General features: G+C 41.3%; 1 protein-coding gene across 1 annotated transcript in view; it reads left to right on the forward strand.

Moving 5' to 3' along the window:
* The first annotated feature begins 1,619 nt into the window (after positions 1 to 1,619).
* SLC26A7 (solute carrier family 26 member 7) overlaps positions 1,620 to 25,558 on the forward strand; it is a 111,023-nt gene continuing 87,084 nt past the window's right edge. The window contains exon 1 of the mRNA XM_089518923.1: positions 1,620 to 1,826. Coding sequence (XP_089375049.1) covers positions 1,634 to 1,826 — 193 coding nt within the window. The 5' untranslated portion in view covers positions 1,620 to 1,633. The remainder of the gene's footprint in view (positions 1,827 to 25,558) is intronic.

A 25,558-nucleotide genomic window follows, 5' to 3' on the forward strand; every position in this document is an offset into this window, starting at 1 on the left:
CTGCTGAATCAGGATTTTGTACTGTGCTATTCATATTGTTCTGTTTGCTTCAGGTTTTTTTGAGACTTCTGTTAAGTAAAGTTTTGTTAAATTTCCTCAAACCTCTGCTGTCATTTTTTTCTTTAATACTCACACCCCAACAACCAAGACCTCACTCTATATGGTTAGAGTTGAGCCAGCATGGTGTAGTGGTTTGAATGATGGAATGGGACACTGAGTGACCAGGATCTGAATTCCTGCTCAACTATGAATTTCTGCTCAGCCAACTGGGTGACCTTGGGCAAGTCACAATCTCTCAGCCTCAGAGAAAGCATAGGCAAGCCCCCTCTGAACAAATTCTGCCAAGAAAACCCTATGATAGGTTTGCCTTAGGGTCACCATAGTCAGAAATGACTTGAATGCACAGAACAACAACAATGTAGTTACACTCTACAGCTTTCCAGCAATTCAATCTTATTTAGCTCTCTGGGCTCTTTAACACTGTACAATTATAGCACTATGATTCCACTTTAGCAGCAACTTTTGCAACATCCTATAGAATCCTCAAGTCTGCAGCTTGGTGAAGCATTAGAGCTCTGTGGAAGATAATTGTAGACACTTGTCCCTAAACTGCAAATCCCATGATTCTATGGGACAAAACCATGGCATTTAAAGTGGAATCATAGTGCTACAATTGTGTATGCAAAAGGCAGGGACTGTTAACAATGTTTTTTCTCTACCAGCCTGTCTTCTGCATTATGATCCCTTCTTTAAGTAACAGGACGGTGGGTGTCTTTCCCTGGCCACTTTGCTTTATGCACTCCTATGCCAGCTTACCTGAAAATACTTGCCTGTTTCTTTTTTAGCTGGCACTGACAGTGCCAAGAGCTGGCAAACCTAATTGTCAAACTCATGCTTCGAGAAAGAATACTTTAATTAAAGTTTCACATTACAGGGGAAAGAGGGAGGGGATCCACAGAAATCAGATCCAACCAAATTTCGCAGAGCCTGTTTCCTAGCATCAGGAATTCAGAGCACTTTGCAATAGACTGTTGAGCCCTTGCTCTGGTTAGGGAGAGATGGATTCTATGCTGTTTTCCTTTCCACACACACAAAAAGGACAGAAACACACACGCTCTCTCATTCTCTCTCTCCCCATTTAGAAAAATAGTTGGCTAGGAGACTATGGTCTAGCTGGGTACTTCCTGATTTTATTAGCATAGCCCATCCCATCTCGAACATACGCCCAGCACTACCTCATTTTAATGCTGGATCCAGGCCAAAAGTACAAGCACTACACTGAATATAAGGAGAGGAATGACTGCTAAAAGAATCATAAACTGTCACATAAAGCTTAGGACCACATGTCTGACTAGAGTAGAAGAATAGGAGGCTGCCAATGAAGAGCCTTTAGCTATTGTGATGGTCAACAGCAAACATCCTTAGGAAGCCTCTAGCAAAGGAAAGAAAGGCAAGGAAGACAGCTGTGCCTGTCACATAGATCCAAAAGTATAACCTGATAAAAGAAGTTGAAGTTCACATCCATTTGGAGCAATTCTGCAGAGGTATTCCCCCCCCCCCTTTTCTTTTCATCTTCTCTTCTCCTGCAGAAGAAAGAGCAATAGAAAAGAAAGGGGAAGAGAAGGAATAAAACATGACAGGGACAAAGAGAAAAAAGAAAAATGCCATCTGGAGAAAGATCCATACCCTTCGCTACGAGGATGTCAAGCTGTGGTGTGTAAGAAGACTGCCTGTCTTGGAGTGGGCACCAAATTACAACTGGAGAGCAGACCTGCTTCCTGATACAGTCTCTGGGATGATGCTGGCTGTTCAACAGGTGACGCAAGGTACTGTGCTGGAAAGTGACTTTGATGGTTTATATTGCATAATCTGTTCTCGCCATTTCCTCCCTCCTGGCTTCTTTGCTATAAGTATTGATGGAGATTGGCATTTCCCCCTTTGTAAATGCTGGACCACATTATGTCCTTTGCATATTTATTGGGAAGTAAACCCTATGGGGTTTAGTGGGGGCTTACTTTCAGGGAAATATGCAGATTATTTCAGCTTTAATCTTGCTGGGGGGGGGGGGAGGAGGAAGATTTGTTTTCTTGATTAAATTAGAGTGTGGAGAAAAGTGGCACAATTTTACAGTGGAATCAGACACTACAATAGATACAAGTTTGGCTGCCTCGGCATATAATACAATCTTAAATTTTATATATGACAGGATCTTGCATATTTTTTTATTCATCTCTTTTGTAAAGATAGCAGTGCAGAGTTTTACTACCGTTCTCACCAAATTCATCTTGTGAAACAAAATTTAGAATAGAGTCCTGTGTATGTTTGCATAAATGTAAATCTTGTTGTGTTCACCGAAGTGTTCACCTATTTGTTTTTGTGTTTGTCCTATACTGTGCACATGATGACATTTGACTTGACCTACCTTACAGGGCTGATGTAGTGATGATTGCTTATTTTTGAATGTTATAAAGTGGTATATAAATGCTAAGGTCTAAATCTGATAGTAATCCCAACTTCAATAAACCTACTGAAATGAACGGGATTTGTTAGGTGCTTCTCATGTTGATTTCAGTGAGTATATACTCTCATTATTGTTTTGTTAAATGAAAATTGTTGCTCTGCTAAAGTCTCTTTTCTCCTTTAAAATAACACCTTTCTCCTTTTCTATTTGACATTCACATGTGAAAGAAATGGCTCAGAGCAAACCAAATGTTAACATGACCCTCAGTGTTGTAACCTGTCACTTCTGTGACATCAGGAATTACCTAGGCTGCAACTGAATTGCAGAAATAATGCAGTTTGACAGCACTTTAATTGCCACGGCTCTATTCTATGGAATTCTGGAATTTGTAGTTTGTTGTGGCATCAGAGCTCTCTGGTAGAGCACAAATATTTCACAAAACTACAAATCCCAGAATCCCATAGCATTGAGCCATGACAGTTAAAGTGGTGTCAAATTGCATTATTTCTGCAGATGCAGCTCTAGTCTCAAAATGCCTGGTGCATGAAAGAAACTCCCACAAAGCTCTTAGTGCATGCAAGAAGTTCCTTGGTACAAATTATAACCTCTAACTAATTTTGTGGTCTTTCAGCTAGGATCCACATCTTCACTGTTTATTTATCTATGCGATGTTGTATGTGAAAGCTATCCTGTAAGCCAGGGGTGGCATCCCAAACCAGTTTTGCCACTACTGTAAGGTGAGCTGAACAAAACTGTTTAAACAGTTTCCAGGCAAATGAAAATTTCTACCATGGTTTTGCAGCATTTGAGGAAATCCCTGCAGCTATGTGCCTTGAGAAAATGGATTAATAGAGAAACACACATTTCATTGGGAAACAAACATTTTGTGACAGTGCTCTTTTGCAGATTTTTTTGGTACAGATAACTAACAGCTAGACTTAGTTTTCATTCATGCATTGACAATTATAAGTGCTCCTTTAATTGAATTATTGTGCAGCTGGAACCAACCGGTTTGTGTAAGTATTTGTGCTTTTGGAGTAATTAGGAACATCTGCATTGGCATGATTTAACTTTAAAGACCTTAATAGTGTAGTACTGTAAAGGATCTTGTTTCACTGGTACACTCATAGACAATTGTAATTAAAATGCCACTAATAATGGGATTTTAGAATCCAAACAAAATATTGAGTTAAGAAGCAGGCAACACTTGATAGTATGTCTCTCCAGTTCCCCGCCCCCCTTCATATTGCCCCAGCAGTGGTTCTTATATTTATTTATTTTTCTAGTTACAGGTTTAAATATCTCAGGTATTATTGGTACCTAAACCTTTGAGACTGAGGACAGCAGCTCATGTCCCAACACACAAGTTTTCCTGAGCTGGTGGGCATCTTGCACAATGGATGGAACAATGGCTCAATAAGTGTTTAGTGAAGGGGTTGACAGTTCCTTCACTTTCTTTCGCTTGTTCTGGAGTGGAATGGAATGCACTAGTAAGACTTTATGGAACATTGCCTGGTTTCATTGTCAGCACAGAGGCATGGAGTGAGTTGGAACAAATAGGATGAATGAAATGTTGTAAGAAAGACTTTCAAAGCCATAAATTAGGGGTGGGCATGTGCCATTTTGGACACCCTTCCAATCTTCTGCGGACTACAATGTTGGCATCAGTAGCAACTGGAAGTGACATTATTGGCAACCAGAAGTCACATCTGGTCACTTTTTGATGATCTTTTTCTATTTTGGGGTGCTCGCTGAAAATAGCATTTGCCAGCCAAAACAGGCCTCCTAGAATACATTTTCATCTGAAAGACGTGGGTAGAGTAGGGCAAGAGCTGAAGCTAACCACTGCCAAAGAGCTGCACAATTCCTACTCCTGTCTTAAATGGCCAGGGGTCAAGTCCAGGATGGGTTTGGGAGATAAAAAAGACATAGGTTAGAATGAAAAAAGTGCAAATGTTACCTACTGAGGTAATGAGTAGCTGCCTCAAGGAAGAGAGGTATTTAAAAGAAAAGAGGATACTTAAGGATGTCCAGTTTTGTATTGGCTGAATCTGCTAAGCAAACATGGAGATTGAGATCATTAACAGGGCTTTTGAGACATCAGTTAAGGTGTGCTTCTATGAGCAAGTTGATTAGGTAGTGACGTGGCCATCAGATAGGTATATACTGATTGTCGCAGGCCAAGGGAAACACGCCATTTTAATTCAGTTAACACAAATTAGGTACCTAATAGCACAGATTTCCAGAAAACTGATGATCAACTTAAATAATATAGCTGTTCCTAGTGTTGGAAAGACATCTGTTTGTCATAGCATGTGAATTTGTGCCTGTGTGTATCTTGCATTTAGCATGCTTTGTTTTGTCATTGGAAGTTAAACACAGACCTAATTTGAAAGTCTGATTACTGAGGCACATATGTCTGAGGAAATTTTAATCCTAGGCAATACACACTTCAATCAACATCTTGGTTGACCATTAGTCTTGTTCATGGCACCCCTGAAAGGATCATCTTCCAGAAGAAACAAGCCAAAGGTACCTGGTACAAAGGATTCAGGATGATGTTCAGTCAGAGCAAAATTATACATGTGGATAGGTAGCTGGAACATCTGAAGTTCTTCTCTATCGCTTTTTTTTTAAAAAAATAATAAAAAGTTTTTAAAAACATTAAAATTACAGAAATTAAAAAAAGGAAATAAAGGAAAGAAAGAAAGAAAGAAAAAGAGAAGAGGAACGTAATTGTCTCCCCTTAGGCGATTATATATACAAATAGTTCTTCCTTTAGGTGATTATATATACATATACTGTATATACTCATGCATAATTCTAGAAATTTTAGTCAGAAAATTGACCCCAAAAACCTAGGTTGACTTATTCATGGGTCAATGTAAATTCTATACAGTCAGCCCTTCTTATACACGGATATTTTATACATGCATTCAAGCATCCATGGTTTGAAAATGTTCAAAAAAAGTATAAATTTCAAAAATCAAACCTTGATTTTCCATTTTTTTTTATAAGGGACACCGTTTTGCTATGTCATTATATTTAATGGGACTTGAGCATCCATGGATTTCATTATTCACAGGGGATCTTGGAACCAAACCCCAGCATATAACAAGGGTCCACTGTACTTTAAGTCTTATTAAACAGGGTACCATTGCTTGGTGAAGAGTGCAATTTGTCCTGAAAGCACTGACCTCCATTTGCTCTCTCTTCCATCCAGCATTTAGTGTGAGCCAAAATGGTTATGTCTGCCAGAATTTTGTAGGTTCTTTGGTGATGTTTTTCTTTACTTCATCATTTAGATCCTTTGTTAGATCCTAAGTTTTATCCTTGACTTATCCAAGGGTCACATCAAAATCCATAATCCCCCCCAAACTTGCCCTCAACCTATGCATGAAGTCAACCTGTAGTCGAGTATATATGGTAGTTATTTCCTTAGAGAAAATGGGAGTCCCACCACATCTGATACTCCTGATGAGGAATCTGTACTTAGGACAAGAGGCTACTGTTAGACAAGAACATGGAAAAACAGAATGGTTCCCAGTTGGCAAAGGGGTCAGACAAGGCTGTATCCTTTTACCCTGTACCCTATATGAAGAGCAGGCTTGGATACCAAAGGAGGAGTGAAAATAGGAGGAAGGAATATCAACAATCTAAGATATGCAAACGACTCCATATTACTAGCAGAAAATATCACAGACCTAGAGTAACTACTGTATATACTCATGTGTAAGTCTAGAAATTTAGGTTAAAAAAATTACCAAAAAAACCCCTGAGTTGACCTATCCACAATGTAAGTACTGTATCTTAACTTTTATCTTAAAAAAGAAACAATCCCCAACGAAAGGCAAGAGTATAATCTGTCCTGGAAGCACCAACCCACCCACCCCTGCATCCACCCAACCTTTAGTGTAAGCACACAAAGATATATCTGCTGGAATTTTGTAAAAACTTTGGCATGGTTTTCTTTTACTTCATCCTTTAGATCCTTTGCTATATGACTCTAAATTTTACCCTGGACTTATCCATGGGTCCTATCAAAATCCATACTTTTGGCCTCAAAAATTGCCCTTGATTTATACATGAGGTTGACATATAGTTGAGTATATACGGTACTAAGGAAGGTCAAAGAGGAAAGTGCAAAGGCTGGATTACTGCAGGACATCAAGAAATCAAAAATAATGACCACAGAGGAGCTACACAAATTCAACCTAGACAATGAGGAAATTAAAATAAAGAATTCCCTATACCTTGGATTATATATTGATCAGAACAGGGACTGCAGCCAAGAAATCAGAAGAAGACTAAGAATGGGGAGGGCAGTTATCAAAGAACTAGAAGAGATCCTAAACAGCAAAGATAATGCAACTAAGCATGAAAATTGGAACCATACAAACAATTGTTCATTCTGCCCTGGAATGGAATATTTTTTTACTCATGTAATGTCAAAATGTCAATGAGAAACTTGTTGTCATGTTTTGTTTTAGAATGTATTAATATTTTTTTTTAAAAATGAGAAACTAGAGATTAGTGAACAGCTAAAAAACTGTGACTTAACCGCTGCCGTTTTCAATTCGAATTTGGGATACATCTGGATTTTATTGCATGCATTTTGCTGCTGTTTCCACTGGCTGGGTGCAGGCTGGGTAACTTCTGGCTAGAATCCGAGCTCAGCTGGCCTCTTTTCAAAACTGGAAAGCTCCTGGCTTTGTAAATCGGCTGACTGAGTGCGGATTCTAGCCAGAAGTTACCCAGGCTGCACCTGGCTGGTGGCATCGGTGGCAAAATGCATGCAATTAAATCCAGGTGTCCCAAATTTGAATTGAAATCAGCAGCAGTAGGCCGCGTTTTTTTAGCTGTGCGCTAATCTTCTAAGAGAAAAAGCTAAGAAGAGGAATTAAAATAGCCTGAATATTATGCCTAGAGCACATGCACACAAACATACATAACAGGAATGTGAAATTTAAAGGTGTTGGAGGCCCAACTGTGCCCCATACGCAGGAAGACATGTAAAGGTCATACTCAAAGTTTTCAGCTTCCCACTAAAAATAGGTTATTTTGATGGAAAGAACATTGATTGTTTACCTGATATGCCCCTTGCTATCCAATCCCCTTGTTCCATCTTTTTGGGAAGGACAATCCATCACCTACCAAGATAGTGCTGATGGACTTTTCTTCATTGTGTTCTATCCTAAGATGGATTCTCATGTTTTGGTCCTTCTCCATACCATCTCCTGTTACCTGATAATGGAGCAGGAACGGAGAAGGAGGACACTTATGTACCACTTGTTTTTTTAAAAAAAGTTGCTCTCAGACATGCCCTTGCTGAGCTCATGGATGTAGAGGATGCACCCCCCACAGATCTCCTTGAATGGCTATCCACATTTCCATCACCTCAGAGATGGTGGTTATGTCCAATTCTTAGGAAGAATTGGTGGCATGAAGAGGGGATGACGACATGTGGGAGACACATTTCCGCATGAAATGTTCAATTTTTTTTAATCTGGTAGAAGTACTCCAGCCCGAGCTACAGAGAAGCACCAGTCGTATGAGGAAGCCAATCTCTGTAGAAGAGAGGGTGGCTATCACGTTGTGGTGGTTGTCCAGATATCATGATGGCCCGTCATAACTGTAGGGATCGGATGGGGATGCAATTGGAACGCCTAGGATATTGCACACAGAGGATTTTCCATTCTCATAACGTTTACTGGTGAGGGAGGACGGAAGAGAATCGTCGGGAACATTTTACGCGAACGGAACGGAACGGGAACCCATTGCAAACGTCTCGGTATCGAGGCTATGCGATAAAATCCGTTCCGTTCCGTTACCATTGAGACCTCGGAACGTTTACAAACATGTGTGCGATAAACTCCCTTGTCTAGCCCACCTTTTACAAGCTTGTTTGCAAGAATGTCATGGGAAACTGTGTCAAAGGCGTTACTGAAATCAAGATATACTATATCCACAGCATTCCCTTCATCTACCAAGCTGGTAATTTTATCAAAGAAAGAGATAAGATTTGTCTGGCATGACTTGTTTCTCTGAAACCCATGTTGACTTTTTGTGATTATGGCATTGCCTTCTAGATGTTCACAGACTCTCTGTTTAATGATCTGCTCCAGAATCTTTCCTGGTATTGATGTCAGACTAACTGGACGATAATTGTTGGGATCCTCTTTTTCCCCCTTTTTGAAGATGGGGACAACGTTTGCCCTCCTCCAGTCTGCTGGGATTTCTCCTGTTTTCCAGGAGTTTTCAAAGATTATTGCCAATGGCTCCGATATTACATTTACCAGTTCTTTTAATACCCTTGGATGTAGTTCATCTGGTCCTGGAGACTTATATTCATTTAGATTAACAAGGTATTCCTCTACTATCTCTTTACTTATTCTGTACTGAAATTCCCCTAATCTGTCCTCAGCTCCATTACCCTCAGGTTGAGCACCTTTTTCCTTTTCTGAGAAGACTGAGGCAAAGAAGGTGTTGAGTAATTCTGCCTTTTCTCTGTCTTCTGTTAGCATTTTGCCATCCTCTCCACACAGTGGCCCTACCATTTCCTTCTTCTTCCTTTTGCTGCGGACATATCCAAAAAAGCCCTTTTTATTGTTCTTAACCTCTCTAGCAAGCCTGAGTTCATTTTGCGCTTTAGCTTTTCTGACTTTATCCCTACATGTGCTTGCTATTTCTTTGAATTCCTCTTTGGTGATTTCCCCCCTTTTCCATTTCTTATACATGTTCCATTTAAAAGTCAGCTCAGTTGAAAGTTCCTTAGTCATCCACCCTGGTTTCTTGAGACACCTCCCGTTTTTCTTTCTCACTGAAACTGTTTGAAAGTGTACCTTCAGTATCTCTCTTTTGAGAAACTCCCATCTGTCCTGAACTCCCTTCCCTTTTAGTATTTTTGACCACAGGATCACCCTCAATACTTCTCTAAGGCGGGTTACAGACCGCCGAAAAGCGGCGGCCTGCACCCGCCCCTTTCCCAGCTGGATCAGGGCCTCAGTGGTCAGAGCGGCAGCCGCTGAGGCCCCAATCTGCTGTTTTCCAGGCTGTGGGGAAGCGGCAAAAGGCCCCTTCCCTGCAGCCTGGAAAGGGGTGTCCTTGGGGCTTCAAGCCCCAAGGACACCCTGCGGTGGTGGGGAGGAGAAAGGGGCCGCTTGGCCCCTTTCTCCTCTGCGTTGCTGGGCACAGCCATCTGAAGGCTGCGCCCAGCGACGCAAATGGCAAAAGGAGCTCCGTTTCGGAGCTCCTTTTGCGGCCGGGGAAGGGGCGCACTATGCGCCCTGGCGCAGCGTGATGACGTCACGTCTGCCCCGCCCCGTATAGAGGTGGTGCGGTTGTGACGTTGTAATGGCGGCGGCCATGTGGAACGGCCACCGCCATCTTGTGCGTGCTCCAGGGTTGGGGGCGTCCGGAAAGGACCTCCTTTCTAACCCTAGCATGCACGGAGCGCACACTTTTAGGCCCATTTGTAATGGGCCCACGTTTACTGAAATCCGCTCTCCTAAAGTCTAGAATGCATGTCTGACTATGTCTGGCTTCTCCTTTCCATTGTATAACAAACTCCAGGAGAACGTGGTCACTTCCACCTAATGATCCCACCACTTGCACCCCATTAACCAAGTCAACCTTGTTGGTTAGGATCAGATCTAAAATAGCTGACCCCCTTGTTGCCTCTTCCACCTTTTGGACAATGAAATTGTCTTCCAGGCAAGTGAGGAATTTGCTAGACCTTGAGGATTTGGCTGAGTTTGACTTCCAGCAAATATCAGGATAGTTGAAGTCGCCCATGACTACTACATCTCTCCTTTCTGAGTGTGTGGTCATCTGTTTTTCTAAATCATCCAATTCCTCAGTCTGACTTGGGGGTCTGTAGTAGACTCCCACCGTGACGTCCTTGTTGTTTCTCTCCCCTTTAATTTTTATCCAGATGCTGTCCACCTGGCTGTCAGTACTGATGTCCTGGATCTCTTCACTGGTGTAAATATCTCTGACACATACTACTATTCCTCCTCCTCTCCTGTTTTGCCTATTTCTCTTAAAAAGGTTATACCCCTCTATTTCCACATTCCAATTATGAGACTCATCCCACCAGGTGTCACTGATGCCTATTATATCATATTTGCTTTATTGTACTAGGAGTTCGAGTTCATCTTGCTTATTTCCCATGCTCTGTGCTTTAGTGTAGAGACATCGCAGACCATGGGTACCTTTTACTTGCTGCTTGTGCAAGTTTTTTTGCCTCTCAGTGTTGGGTCCTTGCACTTTTTTTCTTGTTTCCTCTATGTCAGTTTGACAATTTTCTCCAGCCCTTTCGCCTTCCTTAATATTGTCTCCCTTCCCCACAGAATTCAGTTTAAAGCCCTCCTGATCAAGTTCTTGAGACTGTTGGCAAAAACATTTCTTCCAACTGGCGTGAGATGCAACCCGTCTGTTGCAAGAAGTCCCTCCTCATGGAACCGCAGTCCATGATCGAAGAATCCAAATCGTTCTTGGCGGCACCATCTGTGAAGCCAGTTGTTCACATCTGCTATTTTCCTCTCCCTTCCTGGACCGTGCCCTTCAACTGGCAGAAGAGACGAGATGACAACCTGTGCATCCATTCCTTTCAGCTTCCTACCAAGCGCCTCGTAATCCCTTTTGATGTTCTGAAGGCTGTGTCTTGCAGTATCATTGGTTCCCACATGGACCAAAAGGAAGGGGTATTGGTCAGTAGGCTTGACCAGTCTGGTCAGCCTCTCTGTCACATCATGGATCTTTGCCCCGGGGAGACAACACACCTCTCGAGACATCTTGTCAGGCCTACAAATCACTGCTTCTGTACCCCTCAGCAAGGAGTCCCCCACTACGACCACACGCCTCCTCCGAGGCTTAGCAGCGACTGTTCCCTTGGGTGGGACTCTCAGGCTTGCCTGCTCTGTCCCTGAAGTCTGTCCATGCTGCTCTTCTTCATCTTCCTTGATAAGGAATAGAGCTTTGAATCGATTCTCTAGCTGCAAGCTCCCCGAACAATCCCTTCTTGGCCTACTTCTCTGTGTGACATTCCTCCAGCTGTCTGCCTCCTGTGTATGTGAAGTGACCTCCTCCACCCCAGCAACTTCCTTTGCGTGGTACTCGTCCAGGACTGTTAGTTCTGTTGTGTCCAGGAAATCCTCCTGCTCCCTAATATGCTGAAGTGTAGCTACTCTGGACTCCAACTGCTGCACTTTCTCCTCCAAAAGGGCTACCAACTTGCACTTGGGGCATGTGAAGTTCTCCACTTCTGTAGGCAAGAAGACAAACATCCCACAAGTGTTGCAGGTGACTGCCGTGGTTCCGTCAGTGTCCATACTGAAAAGTCTTAGAAAATTACTGGAACAGGACTGTGGGCTTCCTCCTAAAAAAAGAATCCACCAGAAAACACCAACATTAAAGCCCCGTTGGATGACCATATGTCTGGAATCCTTCTTTAGTTCAAGATTCCTGTACTTTTTTTTTTTTTTTTAATTGGGCAGCAGCAGTGGGGGGTTGGACTAAATTACTCTTGAGGCTTCTTCCAGTTTCATAGTTTTGGGATTCTATGATCTTAACTGACAAAATCTGCTCATCATCTCCACCACTGCCCCTTCATCTCCATTTCCTTCCACCTGGTTCCTAAACTCCTCCTTTCAGTCCCTGGCTCCCTCTCATTTAAATCTCTTTTCCACATGTTACAGGTTACCCTCCACAATCCTCTCATACACCAAAGCAGATGTCTTTACCAACTCTACCATCCTAATCAATCTTGCCATCAAAGTTGCCTTCTCCTCTACTGGCCATCGACTGTTACCAGCACTGACACTATTTCTCTCCCTTGTCTACAAGATGTTGGCACATGGTCAACAGCACACTTCTTTCCTTAAGATTTGGGCTCCTAGTATAAATGGATAGTTGACCGTTTGATCCTAAGGCATGCAACTGTGATGCATCAACTGCTTTCCTGCTTAGCTTTAAAGATGATGCATTCATTTTTCTGGGTGAGCTAAGACTGTCATTGGGCTCCTCTGAAGGACTGATCTATCATGTTTTTTGTCAAACCTGCTATCGAAACTTTGGACGTAGGGGTTACACAGTCTGATGCCCAAATAGCTCATGATGCTACCTACTAAATGTACAGTCAGCCCTCTACATTTGCAGCTTGGACTTTTGCAGATTTGATTATTTGTGGATTTGATTAATATGTTCTCTTTAGGAATCTTTAGGTCCTCCAGCATGACTCTGTTGGAGATTGACCATCGAGTCATGTTGGAAGGCCTGGAGATTCCTAGAATATTATTATTATTATTATTATTATTATTATTATTAATTATCCCACCCTGACTCAGAGTAGTTTACAACATTAAAAAAAGTACAAATAAAAACATACAAAAGTGATACATTAAAAGAGAATTAAAATAGGCATTTGTAGATTATCTAGTGCTACTATATAGGAGATCACCTTTCTTCAGACATTGACTATAGAGCTGTGCTGGAGGATCTAGAGATTCCAGGAGAGGTGTTCTCTCAGGTTAAAAAAAATAGGTTTTTTAAATTGTGGGTTTTCCACTTTCACAGGGGTCCTGCATCCCTAACCGGAGTGAATGTGGAGGCCCCACTGTATTTATATCACTATTTAAAGCATGTGTTCTTCAGCCCTTGCCCCTCCTCCTAAGGCTTCCAAAACAGCTTATAAATATCAGAATGGGATTTGTTGTTTTGCCAATGTAAATGATACCTTGTTTGCCCAAAAAGGTCTGTGTACTTACTGTATGATCATCTCAGACAACCATATTATTAAAGTAATCATGTGGTGGTCCATATAGATGGTTCAGTCTAGAGAAGAAACACTCTAATCTGAATGCAGAATTTACCAGAATCTTGGGGGAGATTTCATAACTGGCATGGATGAATCATTCCTTGACAGCTGACCTGAATTGGTTTATTAGCCATTATCCATCTTCATTAGAGCTTCACTAGGTTCTGATCTGAATCTCTGAGATAGTACAGTTCTCATGGGAATACAGTCCCACGGCACATTTAGGTTAGATCATTACTGTTCTTATTAAGAAGCTTTTTTGCTAAAACAGTTTTTCATCCATCTCATTTACCTTCTTCTTATACACTATATGACATCATATACATGAGGATTACCTAGACTTAATGTTAAGAATTACAACACATATGAATACAGCAAAGGAAATAATAAGAATGATAATGATAATAACTATTATAGTATTTTTCATGTACATCTTGCTGCCTTTTCCCCTACAATGGGACTCAAGGTGGATTACAACATATTGAAAATAATACAAGTGAAAAAGTATACCTTACCTTCATTAGTATTAGTATACCTAACCTACAGTCCAGAAATCACACAGGGGTAACTGTGTTGGCCATTTAGTAAATTCAATCAAAAATTCACCTAACAGGGATACCTTTATTGGCTATCTGAAATGCACAATATACTTGTCACAATCCAGAAAACATGCAGGGGTAGTATATTGTGCATTTCGGTTGTCCAATAAAGGTATCACTGGTGTGGTCCAGACTGGCGCTTTGGACCGGCCATGTACTAGGGTTGCATGGGGGTGGAGTGACTGCATGCCCCACAACCCTAGTACATGGCGGCAGCATAATCATGGCGTCCTCCCTTCCACACGGGGGCCGCCATGATGATGTCATGCACATGCCGTGTCCAAATGACATCTCCGCACCACCCCAGGCTGCTTACAGCGGCCTGGCTGCGGTGTGGGAAGGAGCTCCGAAACGGAGCTTCTTTTGGGCATGCACATCGTTACTGCAGCAACCAAACGGCTGTGGGAATGATACCGGGGAGAAAGGGGCCAGAATTTTGAGCATGATTGTGCTTGCATTGAAAATTAGTGCAATAGTTCTGTAATTATGACACTCTTTTGTGTCTCCTTTTTTGTTGATAGGACTATCTATCTATCTATCTATCTATCTATCCTTAGTTTTTTGTGGGTTTTTCAGGCTATGTGGCCATGTTCTAGAAGAGTTTCTTCCTGACGTTTCGCCAGCATCTGTGGCTGGCATCTTCAGAGGATGCTTGCTTGGAAAAAGTTGGGTCTGTCTATCATCTATCTATCTATCTATCTATCTATCTATCTATCTATCTATCTATCTATATCATCTACCTACCTTCTAGTCTGTTGGCCACTTCTTTGTTTTCCATATTTGGTGGCAGAGTTAAAACTAAGCTTGACTCTCTCTCAGTTCTATTGGTATGTTATCTGTTCCTGGTGATTTGTTTGTGGGATTTGCATTTTAGGATCTTTTCTAAATACTAACGTTTTGCTTTATCTTACATTTTGAATTTGTACCAAATGATACTCCCAAAATGACATTTCTGAAGAAAGAAGTAAACATTTCTCATTACATTAAAAGAGTAAAAATATTTCCAGTTGTTACATTGCTTCATAAAAGTGATTTTTTCTGATGTTATTATATTATTAGTAGCCCCAAATGTGTTTTACTTCCAAATTCTCTTTGGAATACCTGGATATTGGTGGCTATCCTGCAGATTGCTATCAGATGCATAGTGCAGAGTGTTAGGATACGGCAGTTGTAGAAAATCATTAACCTCCAGTGGTGGAGAAAAAAAAAAAGAAATATCCTTCCATTTTTCATTATAGTTGCTGTCACTGAAAGACCTTTAGCTGGCATTTGCCAAGGGGTGAAACCAACTTTTCCAGGTTTCCATTAGTAATATACATCAAAATCAGCTTTGCTATTGTTTTCCTGATACACTGTTATAACTGTTTGGTGCAACAATAATTTTCATACCATTCCCCCCATGTATGTCACTAGTAGTCATTTCAGGCAGCAGATGCTTAGTGACATGACCATTTCCTTTTGTTGAAGGAGAGAGTATTGTTTTCTGTCAATTTATCCTAAATATACTAAGTTTGTGTCCACACTCTGGTAAGGTGGAGGATGCTGTCCTGTCACTGTAGGCTTTTCAGACTGAAAACAGTAGAGGGTTACCTGTACTTTTAACAGTTGCATAGAAAGGGGGAAGTGAGAATCTACACAAATTTGAACTAGACAATGAGGAAATAGAAATAGTAAAAAATTTCTAATCCCTGCGATCAAACATTGATCAGAAAGAGATTGCAGTCAGGAAATCAGAAGAAGATTAAGAGTGGGAATTGCAGCTATGAAATAACTAGAAAAGATCCTAAAATGCAAAGATATACAACTGAGCACAAAAGATAGAATCATATACGCCATTGCATTCCCTATTACTATGTATGGATGTGAGAGCTGGATGGTTAAGAAAGAAGATAGGAAGAAAATCAATTCATTTGAGATGTGGTGCTGAAGAGTACTGACAATTCTGTGGGCAGCCAAAAAGACCAACAAATGGGTCCTGAAGCAGATCAGACCAGATATCTCTCTGGAAGCCAAGATGACAAAACTAGGCTGTTGTACTTTAGACACATCATGAAAAGGCATGGATTATTGGAAAAAGCAATAATGCTTGGATAGGTGGAGAGAAGTACAGTAGAAAGAGAAAAAGGCTGAATGCTAGATGGCTGGACTCTATTAAAGAGATCATGAGTATGGGTTTTCATGAGTTGGGCAGAGCAGTGGAGGACAGGGGGTCTTGGGGATGTCTCATTAGCAGAATCGCCATGGGTCAATCTGTTTTAGTTCTTCAGTGGGGCAGCAATCTAGGAGACCCCAAGATCTCATGTTCACAACTGCCCTTTCCAGGTCTTTTATACTTGGGGCTGTGGCTTCCTTGATTAAATCAATACACCTGTAATTCAGTCTTCCTCTTTTCTTGCTGCCTGCCACTTTACCAAACATTGGCCTGTTACAGACTGCCAAAATAAAGCTGCTTCGGGTCTCTTTGGCGGTATGCTGTTTAAATGATGCATGGGTCCTAAGAGTCCGGAGGTCGCGCCAAAGCCACACTCCATCCCTAAGCACTGGAGTGCAGCTTTGGTGCAGCTTCGGGATTCTTAGGATGCAGGCATCATTTAAACAGCATGCCTCCAAAGAGACCCGAAGCAGCTTTATTTTGGCAGTCTGTAACAGGCCATTATCAACTTTTAAATAAGTCACATTGTCTCCTGATATGTCCAAAGTATGACAGCCACAATTTCAACATCTTTGTGTCTAGTGCGGGTTTGGACTTGATTTGCTCGAAGATCTATGCCTTTGACAGCTCAGATTTGACTTTCTTCTTTCAAATGGTAGTAAAATTGAATTGAGCTCTAATCATTTCCCAGTTAATTTGTAAGCCTAATTCTTGGACAACAGTAATTGAACACTTCTTACATGGGCAAGCATTAATAAAGTTGAACATATATTGTGGCAGGCAGGGACTAGCCAATTTATGAACATCCTGTTTCCTTTCTCAACACATCAATGGTCTTATGCGGTCCCACATTGACGCTCAAACTAGATCTAAGTGTGCTTAACTTCAGGAGACTGCTTAAGCATTTGCTTTCAGATCATGAAGTGTTTCCATATGACCATTAGCTACTGCTTATAGTGTCTGTAGTGGCATGGAAACCTTCATATCATGCAGGCAATCCACTGGGCAAGCTGTTCCAAACTTTAAAGCCATCTGAGCAGATGTTCTGGCTGAGGACAGAGAAATTTTATGATGAACCTGTGCATTCCAAGTTTTCTTCTGCTTATATCAAAACCATCTTTTTCCCTCAAGACGTTGGCCACAAAAACCAGGTAGAAAAAAACCATAATCCTCCAGTTCCCATGATGTTGACAATTTTTTTTCAAATGATGCAGCATTCACTGGCTCCTTTCCTTTATCTCTGGTTATACAGTGTAACTGAAAAGAAGAATGTCAGGAATTAGTGCTTTTGAGACAAAGTTAGCAAGCTGTGGATGGTGGACAAACCCCATCTGTTACCTAAGGTAGCTCTAAATCTTGTTCTTGGCTTGTGGGTTTCTCAGATAGCCAAGGAAATTAAGACTTCATGAGTTGGCAAAACCCCCTAAAATTTGGCAGTCTTTCTTAGGCTGCTGATGTACATGCTTGAGACTTGTATTTAAAAACCAGAGGAGCGGCTCATGCGTCTCCATGAGAGTTGCATCCAGCAGCTTCTGAAACTCCAAAAACCTAAGCACACCAATTAAACTCTAGAGATGCAGAGAAACATTCTTTGCAGATGCTAATGCTTCTGTTAAATATGATGGATTGCTAATCCCACATCGTATCACACAAAAAGAGTGAGACGTGTTTGCATCCTACTGAAATGGTTGGGTTTACATGCCTAACAGTGCAATCCTAGGCTTGTCTACTTAGAAGTAAACCCCATTTTGTTCAATTGTACTTACTCCCAATAGCTTTGCAGCCTTTGAGAATACTTAAATTCAATGTGATTTTAACAGGGTTTATTAAGTAAAATGCTTTCTTAACCAAAGTACTCAGGAAAAAAAAAGATGTGGACATCTCGTATCATATTTTTATCCCACTAGAGCTACATCCTCTTAGCTTCAGATATGGCATTTTTGACTGCCCAGATCTTTCAGATTATTTGTGGCCACAGAACATTGCCTACATTTTTGAGGTGGCTAATAATGAAACATAGGCTCGAGACAGATGGGCCAAAAGTGGCATGCCACCACTGATACTAGGGTTATGGAGTGCACAGCGGTGGCCTAACATGTTACAGTGGTGGCCTAATGGCAGCCTCCCATCCATATGGGGCCGCCATCTTGACATAAATGACACACAGCATACAGACGTTGCTGTGCATTGCTTACATCACCAGTGTGCCAGTGGCGCACTTGTGATGTGTGTTGGGCACCTTAGAAAGAACCTGCTTTTTGCAGGTTCTTTTTACTCTGGAGGGACGCTGCATGGTTTGGCTGCTGTGGTGTCCCTCCAGAGTTAAAATAGGAGCCTCCGGTCCACCATTTTTGGGCAGTCTGTCGAGCCCCATAGTTATAGTCTTGGGCTTCTGACAAAATATTAAATATACTTTTTAAAAAGTGATATAGAGTGGAAAATAAGAAGCATATAGAAGAAAACGAAGAGGAAAGAAGAAGTGGATTGCTTATTATTTGTCAACTGATCATGGAGTCAGATGATTCATTTACAACAACTGCTGCTTTGCTGAAACATTATTTAAATCAACCATAGGCTTGCTCTTCAAAATAGGTACCATATAATAATATAGGTACTATAAGTCAACCTCATGTATAAGTCGAGAGCAGGTTTTGGGGCCATAATAATAGATTTTTATATGACCCGTGGATAAGTCGAGGGTAAAATTTCGGAGCATGTAACCAAGGATCTAAAGGATAAGCAAAGGAAAACAATGCCATAGAACTTACAGAATTCCAGTAAGCATAACTGTTTGTGTTTACATTAAAGGCTGGATGGATGAGAGAGTAAAGGGGGATCAGTGCTCCCAGGACAGATTATACCCTTGACTCTCACCAAGGGGTGGTTGCTTTTTTTAAATAAAAGTACAGTACTTACACTGACCTGTGAATAAATTGACTCAGGTTTTTGGGGTCAATTTTTTGACTAAAATTTATAGACTTATACATGAGTATATACACTAGTTTACAAATTTATATATGGTTCATTGAAAATTCATCATCACATCTTCTTTAGTTGCATTATCAACATTTTCATTGTAACACATCATAATACACTATTCCCCAGATAGTCCCCTTCTGTTATTTCTAGAACCTCCTGGCTTGCTTTCCAGGCCTGTTTTATCCACTCCTATGAATGACAGAAAAATTAACCCTCCAACATTGATATTTAGGATAGATATTTTCAATTCTTCATGGCGTTAGTTATGTTTCATTGTTTGAGCATTACAGGTACAGCTGTAGTTGATGTGGACAAGTGGACGAAGAGTCTTCAATAGTAAGAGATAGTCAAATGGTAGATTTACTACTACAATGGAAATAGAGGAAGAAGACCACGAAGGGAAGAATGATGTGGCAGAAGAGCACTGTGTTCGTATGACTTCAGAAGTGATGATGGCTTTGTCATCAGTGTTGGTCTATTGGCTGCTTCAGTCTGTTTGCAGTGGAGAGAAATGCTCATTAGCATGAGTTGAAAATCAGTGCTTGAGGGATTGTAGGAAAATAAATGTCCTGGAATAGCATATTTGATCCTTGAAAATCATTTATACAGATGATCTCTTAGCAAAGCTACTTTAGAGAATAACATACAGATGGCTATTTGATGAAAGGAAGTGGCTACTTGACAAGGAGACTGAAGACCTTTTAGTCTTTCTTCATTGTTCAGATATCTTGACCTTGTACTGTGATCTTGTAAGGATATGATTAATTAATATTAAAACTGAATTTAAAATAGTTTCACCTTGTTCATATGTTTTCATTTCAGAATATGGTAGGTTTTGTGACCTAGGTATTGTAGAACTACAAAAACTAAATCTGGAGGACTGAGTAACCTGACCATTGTTGTAGGGGCCATAGCACTGAATCTGTGCAACCTGAAACTGTTTTTCAGTAGTGTGGAATTCAATTGGCAGTATATCCTGACTGCCACAATCATATGTTTGTTTGCCTCTTGGATTTACTTCAAGTTTTACTGCATTTGCCATTTGCCTCCAGTACTGGTGCCAGAGGACACATTCTTACCATATCATGTGAGGTAGTACAGCCATAGGTAGCAACAATATTCCTAAAATAACAAAGGCAAACAATATTCTTGTGATCTATGTACACATGAACTGCTTTTTAATACTATTATATCATTGTGTTTTACTGTTATAATTGCATTTTTGTAATTATAAGTATAAGAGAGCAAAGATACAGAAATGCCAAGGAAAAAATGTATTTTGTGATGGAAGGCAACTCGTGCTATGTGATTCAGATCTCAGAATACTGTAGACAATTGGCCAATCATCAATTCTCTTTCATTTCTTTGCTTCCTGTTGGTTCTAGAGACTTGGCCATTTTTATAAAGATTTAATGTTCCAGAAATCTTACTGTGTAATAAAGGACCTTGTGCTCCCCCTCTCCATCCAGTGAGAAGCAGGAGAAAAAAATGCCCATGGGCTGAATTGCAAGCCAAATAATAGTAACAAGGGAAACACATGTCTGTCAGTGAGTATTATTCAAATCGGGGTAGGAATTGTGCATCCTTCCAGATGACGTTGGACTGCATCACACAGCAGCTTTAGCCAGCATAGCCAATAGTGAATAATTCTGACAGACAACCACGTGTTTCTCTTGTTGCTGTTATTTGTTTTCAAATCAGCTTCAACTTATGGTGACCCTTTGAATAAAAGAGACCTCTATGAGCCATCAACAGCCCTGCTCAGGTTTTACTTTCTTTATTTGAACATGATTTCCTCCCTTCATTGATTTATTTTTGGATACAAGATAAGGTTCTGGTTCTTACCCTTTAAAGGTCCATAAGGTTTGGTGGAGTGGAAGGCCTGAATACTCTAAAGGCAACAGATCCTATCTGATGTTGGAAACTAAGCAGGGTCAGCCCAATTAATACTTGGATGGGAGACTACCAACGAATACCATGTGTGTGGGCTATACAGTTGAGCCTCCATATCCACAGATTCTTTATTCATGGATTCAGCCATCCACAGCTTGAAAATATTTCAAAAAGATATAAATTCCAAAATGCAAAGCTTGATTCTGCTATATTCTATAGGGGACACCATTTTACTATGTCACTGTATTTAATGGGTCTTAAACATCCATGGATTTTATTATCCATGGGGAATCCTGGAATCAAACCCTAGTAGATATTAAGGGCCCACTGTATTTCCTTGCCTAAGAAAACCTTATGAAATTCATGGGGTCACCATAAGTTGACAAGTTACATGAACACACACACACACACACACACACACACACACAGAGCTTGGACATCTAAAGGAATGTCTCTTTCTAACCTACCCATGTCTTAAGATCTGCAGGGAAACTACATGTGATGTGACAACTAGGGAACGCAACCTCTTTTATGGTACTTTATTTGGGAAATACTCTTCCAATACAGGAGTGGAAAAAAAGTAGTACATGGGTGACACACAGCCCCTGTGGCCATTTTGAGGATGCCAAGAGGCCCCCTCAACACCTCACAGCTTCCAGTTTAGTTCCTGGTCTACAGATAGTCTTTCCTGGGCTCAAAAAGGCTCCAAGGAGACAAAAATAATGTCAAAATTGCCCTGTCACCTATCCAGCGCCTGAGGGAATTTTTTTAAAATGGGGGAATAGGGGTGCAGTAGGGAGGCATGACTCACAAAAGTATCATATGCAGGCAATGTGACACCCCCCCCCCCCCCCCCGCTATAGAGATATGGCTAACTGGCACTAATCTTTCAGATATTTCAGTGCCAAGTCAAAACCTTCTGGTTTACTTGGTCATTTTAATATATTCATTCTATCCCACTGTGATTCTATTCCATTTTAATATTGTTTCATCATTGTATTTTACGGTTTCTAGTTTCATTTCTGTGGTAGTGTGGCTGGGCTTTGGTCACATTTATTGTTCACTCCCTTAATCTTTCCACAAAGGGTGGTTTATAAATAACTAAACTGATCTTGCCATTTGAAATCACTGGGCTTTTGAAGGGCCTAGACTTGACTGGATTGTGACCTTGACTTGCAGGTTTAGGGCCAATGTCCAGGTTATACCTCTTTGTTAATAATTCACTCATTTTCTGTCATGTGACATTGACTTTGGGAAGAAAATGACTTTCTCTTGAATCTGTTTGAAAAAAATTCAAGTGTGAGTAAGCACTGCCTTTGTGAGGTTAGTGAATCTGTCCATCAAGTACAATTTGAAAATCTTCTATAAGAAAGTTCATAGTGGGATACATGTTTTGCAACTGGAAGGGCACTGGGTTTATCTCTTGGCATCTCTGGTCTTTTTATCTTCTGTCTTAAAGAACTAGTGATGGCCCAGAGCCAGTGCTGATGCTAGTCAGAACAAACCAGTGTACAAAAATTGGCCGCTCTCCTAAAAAGACAGGCTGAACTGAAGAAATTTGATAGGTCACTTAACTTTCCATGCTCTGTTCCCACCACACACCGTGTGTTCCTTTGGAATTTCAAATAAACTTGTCTTCTTCTTGCTAAGGCTTAGCTTTTGTCCTTGAGCAAGAATGAAAATACCACCCTGAGACAATGACATCATTGGGAGGGGTGCAGACAACACTGGGTGACATCCTGGGGGAGATGTGATACCTGGTTGGCTTCTCCTTCCCCTTCAGCGCAAAGGGTGTGTGTGAACGTTTCCAGCTGCTTCATCACCGGGCTTTCTCCATGTCACATTGCAAAATGATTCAATGCAATGGAATTCTGGGATTTGTAGTTCTGTGAGAGGTTTGGCCTTCCCTGCCACAGCATCCTCATGCCCTATCAAACTACAAATTCCAGGATGCCATAGAATTGAGACGTGGCAGTAAAAGTGGTGTCAGACTGCTTTATTTTTTCAACGTGGCAGCACTGAGGCTGATTACACCGGCTATCTGCTCATAGAATCAGAAAATGTTAGAGTTAAACCAGGCCACAAGGGCCATTTAGTCTATCCTTCTGCCATGCAGGAATACACAACTAAAGCACTCCTGAATGATATCCATTCTCTGTTTAAAGACACCCAAAGATGGAGAGTCCACCCCGCTCCTAGGCAATCTATTCCACTGGCAAACAGTTTTTTGAAAAAGGTTCTTCATAATGTTTAGGTAGAATGTCAATAGCAATAGCAAGAACATTTCTGTACCGCTTATTGGTGAACTAGCACTCCCTAAGCGATTTACAGTGTGTAAGTCATTTGCCCCCAACAAGCTGGGTACTCATTTTACCAACCTATAAAAGGGCTGAGTGGACCCTGGAGTCCTGCCTGGGATTGAACTCACAACCTTGTGACTGTGAGTGGCTGCAGTACCAGCATTTAACTTTGCAATGTGAATTTCTTGTAATTTGAATCCATTGGTCCTGTTGTAGTCTGTGGGGCAACAGAAAACAGGCTGGCACCATCTGCTACATGGCAACCTTTCAGATATTTAAAGATAGCTATCATGTTAGCAAGAACCAGCATGGTGTAGTGGTTTGAGTATTGGACTAGGACTCTGGAGACCAGGGTTCATATCCTGGCTAAGGCAAGAGTGTGACTTTCTCAAGTTCACCAAGTGGCTCAATCATGTGACCTTGGGCAGGTCATACTCTCTTAGCCTCAGAGGATAGCAATGGCAAACTCCCTCTGAAAAACATGCAAAGAAAACCCCATGATAGGTTTCCCTAAGGGTCACCATGAATCGGAAACGACTTGAAGGCACACAACAAAAACAACATATTAGCTCTCAGTCTTCTGTTCTTGGAAACTAACCGTATAAAACTCCTTAAGTTGTACCTTATAAGGCTTGATTTTCAGACCTTTGATCATCTTGACCACCCTTCTCTGGACACATTCCAGCTTATCGATATCCTTTTTGAATTGTGAAGCCCAGAACTAGACACAATACACCAGGTGGTCTGTTAATGCAGACCAGAACTAAATTGGTTTTTTTTTTACTGCTGTGTCACTGTTGACTCAGGTTTACTCATGTTTGCTCACATGGAAAACAGCACTTTCTAACTGTTTGAAAGAGTGCACAATTGTTGCCTCAGGTAAGGCTTTCTAAGAATTGAAATGTTGGCTTCTACCCACCCATTCCCCCTTCCTGGCCCAGGAAGGAGAGAGCTCACTCTTAGCTATAGCTCCTGGGCAGATCCCCAGCCACAAATTACAGGACTATATGACCCCTAGTCCCCTGCCAAGGAGACGGATTAGGGGCTTAGAGAATCTGTTTCAAAGACAGTAGTTTCCCAATCTTGTGCTGGACTGGAGTACAACACACATCATCCCCATGAGAGTTGCTGAGTGGCTGGGAATGAGGGGAGCTATGGTCCAACCTGTCTGGAAGGTAGCAGATTAGGGAAGGCAGCGTGGTTTGAGTGTTGGACTAGGACCCTGGAGACAGAGTTCAACTTCCAACTCACCCACTAGGTGACCTAGGGCAAGTCACACACTCTCACCCTCAGAGGATACCAATGGCAAACTCTCTCTGAAGAAACTTTGCTAATAAGACCCCATGACAGGTTTGCCTTGGGGTCACCATAACTCAGAAATGACTTGAAGGCACACAATAACAACAATAACAAGAAGCACTGTTTAATCACAGACCTAGCTAAAGTTTCTATGGGGAATAACATAGCTGAAAATAATTGCAGGGCATGTTTTTATAAATCAAAGTCCCACGCACCCAAAAATCCAGCAATATATGGAAATGCAAAACAACAGAAAACTGTAGAACTCTGGGCAGCCTCTCTCAACTCACTGTGCATGAAAAAGAATAGCGCATGTAATTCCTATAATAACACTTCCTAACACTGAAAAAGTTCCATTTGTATTTCTTGTTGCTTTCTTTCCTCAAGCCACATACAGTTATGGCAACCCTGAAATAATAATATCATGGGGGTTTCTTGGCAAGATTTGTTCAGAGGGAATTTTGACACTGACGTCCTCTGATGCTGAGAGAGTGTGATTTGCCCAGGGTCACCCAGTGAGTTTCTACAGCTGGCTGAGGAATCAAACCCTGTTGGCCAGTTGATGTGCTTACTTTAGAAACTGGAGACTTGTATGAAATTCATGGGGTTACCATCAAACTGACAACGTGAAGGCACACCAGAACCAAACTCATACATTCTTTCACACACAAATCTACTTCTGCCTGTCTGTCTGCCTGCCTGCCTTCCTTCCCTTCCCTTCTCTTCTCTTCTCTTATTTCATTTCAATATTTTGCTTTTTTGTCAATAGATTATCAGATTGTATTTAAAGCGATTAATCCCCAATGGGATACAGTTGCATTTAATTTTAAAACTGGGTGTTACCGCATACAGCCGCAGAAGGCGAGTGCAACCCATATGCAGCGTGGATCCCAGCCATGCTTATCCAGCGGCTTTTCAAAAGCGGAAATTTGCTGTTTTTGAAAAGCCGCTGGATAAGCGTGGCTGGGATCCATGCTGCATACGGATTGCACTTGCCCAGCCATGGCTGCATGCGATAATATTCACTTTTAAATTAAACGCAACCGTATCCCATTGGGG

Source organism: Sceloporus occidentalis, unplaced genomic scaffold, assembly GCF_023333645.1.
Source record: "Sceloporus occidentalis isolate IW3139 unplaced genomic scaffold, rSceOcc1.0.p SCAF_3, whole genome shotgun sequence".
NCBI classification, from domain to species: Eukaryota; Metazoa; Chordata; class Lepidosauria; order Squamata; family Phrynosomatidae; genus Sceloporus; species Sceloporus occidentalis.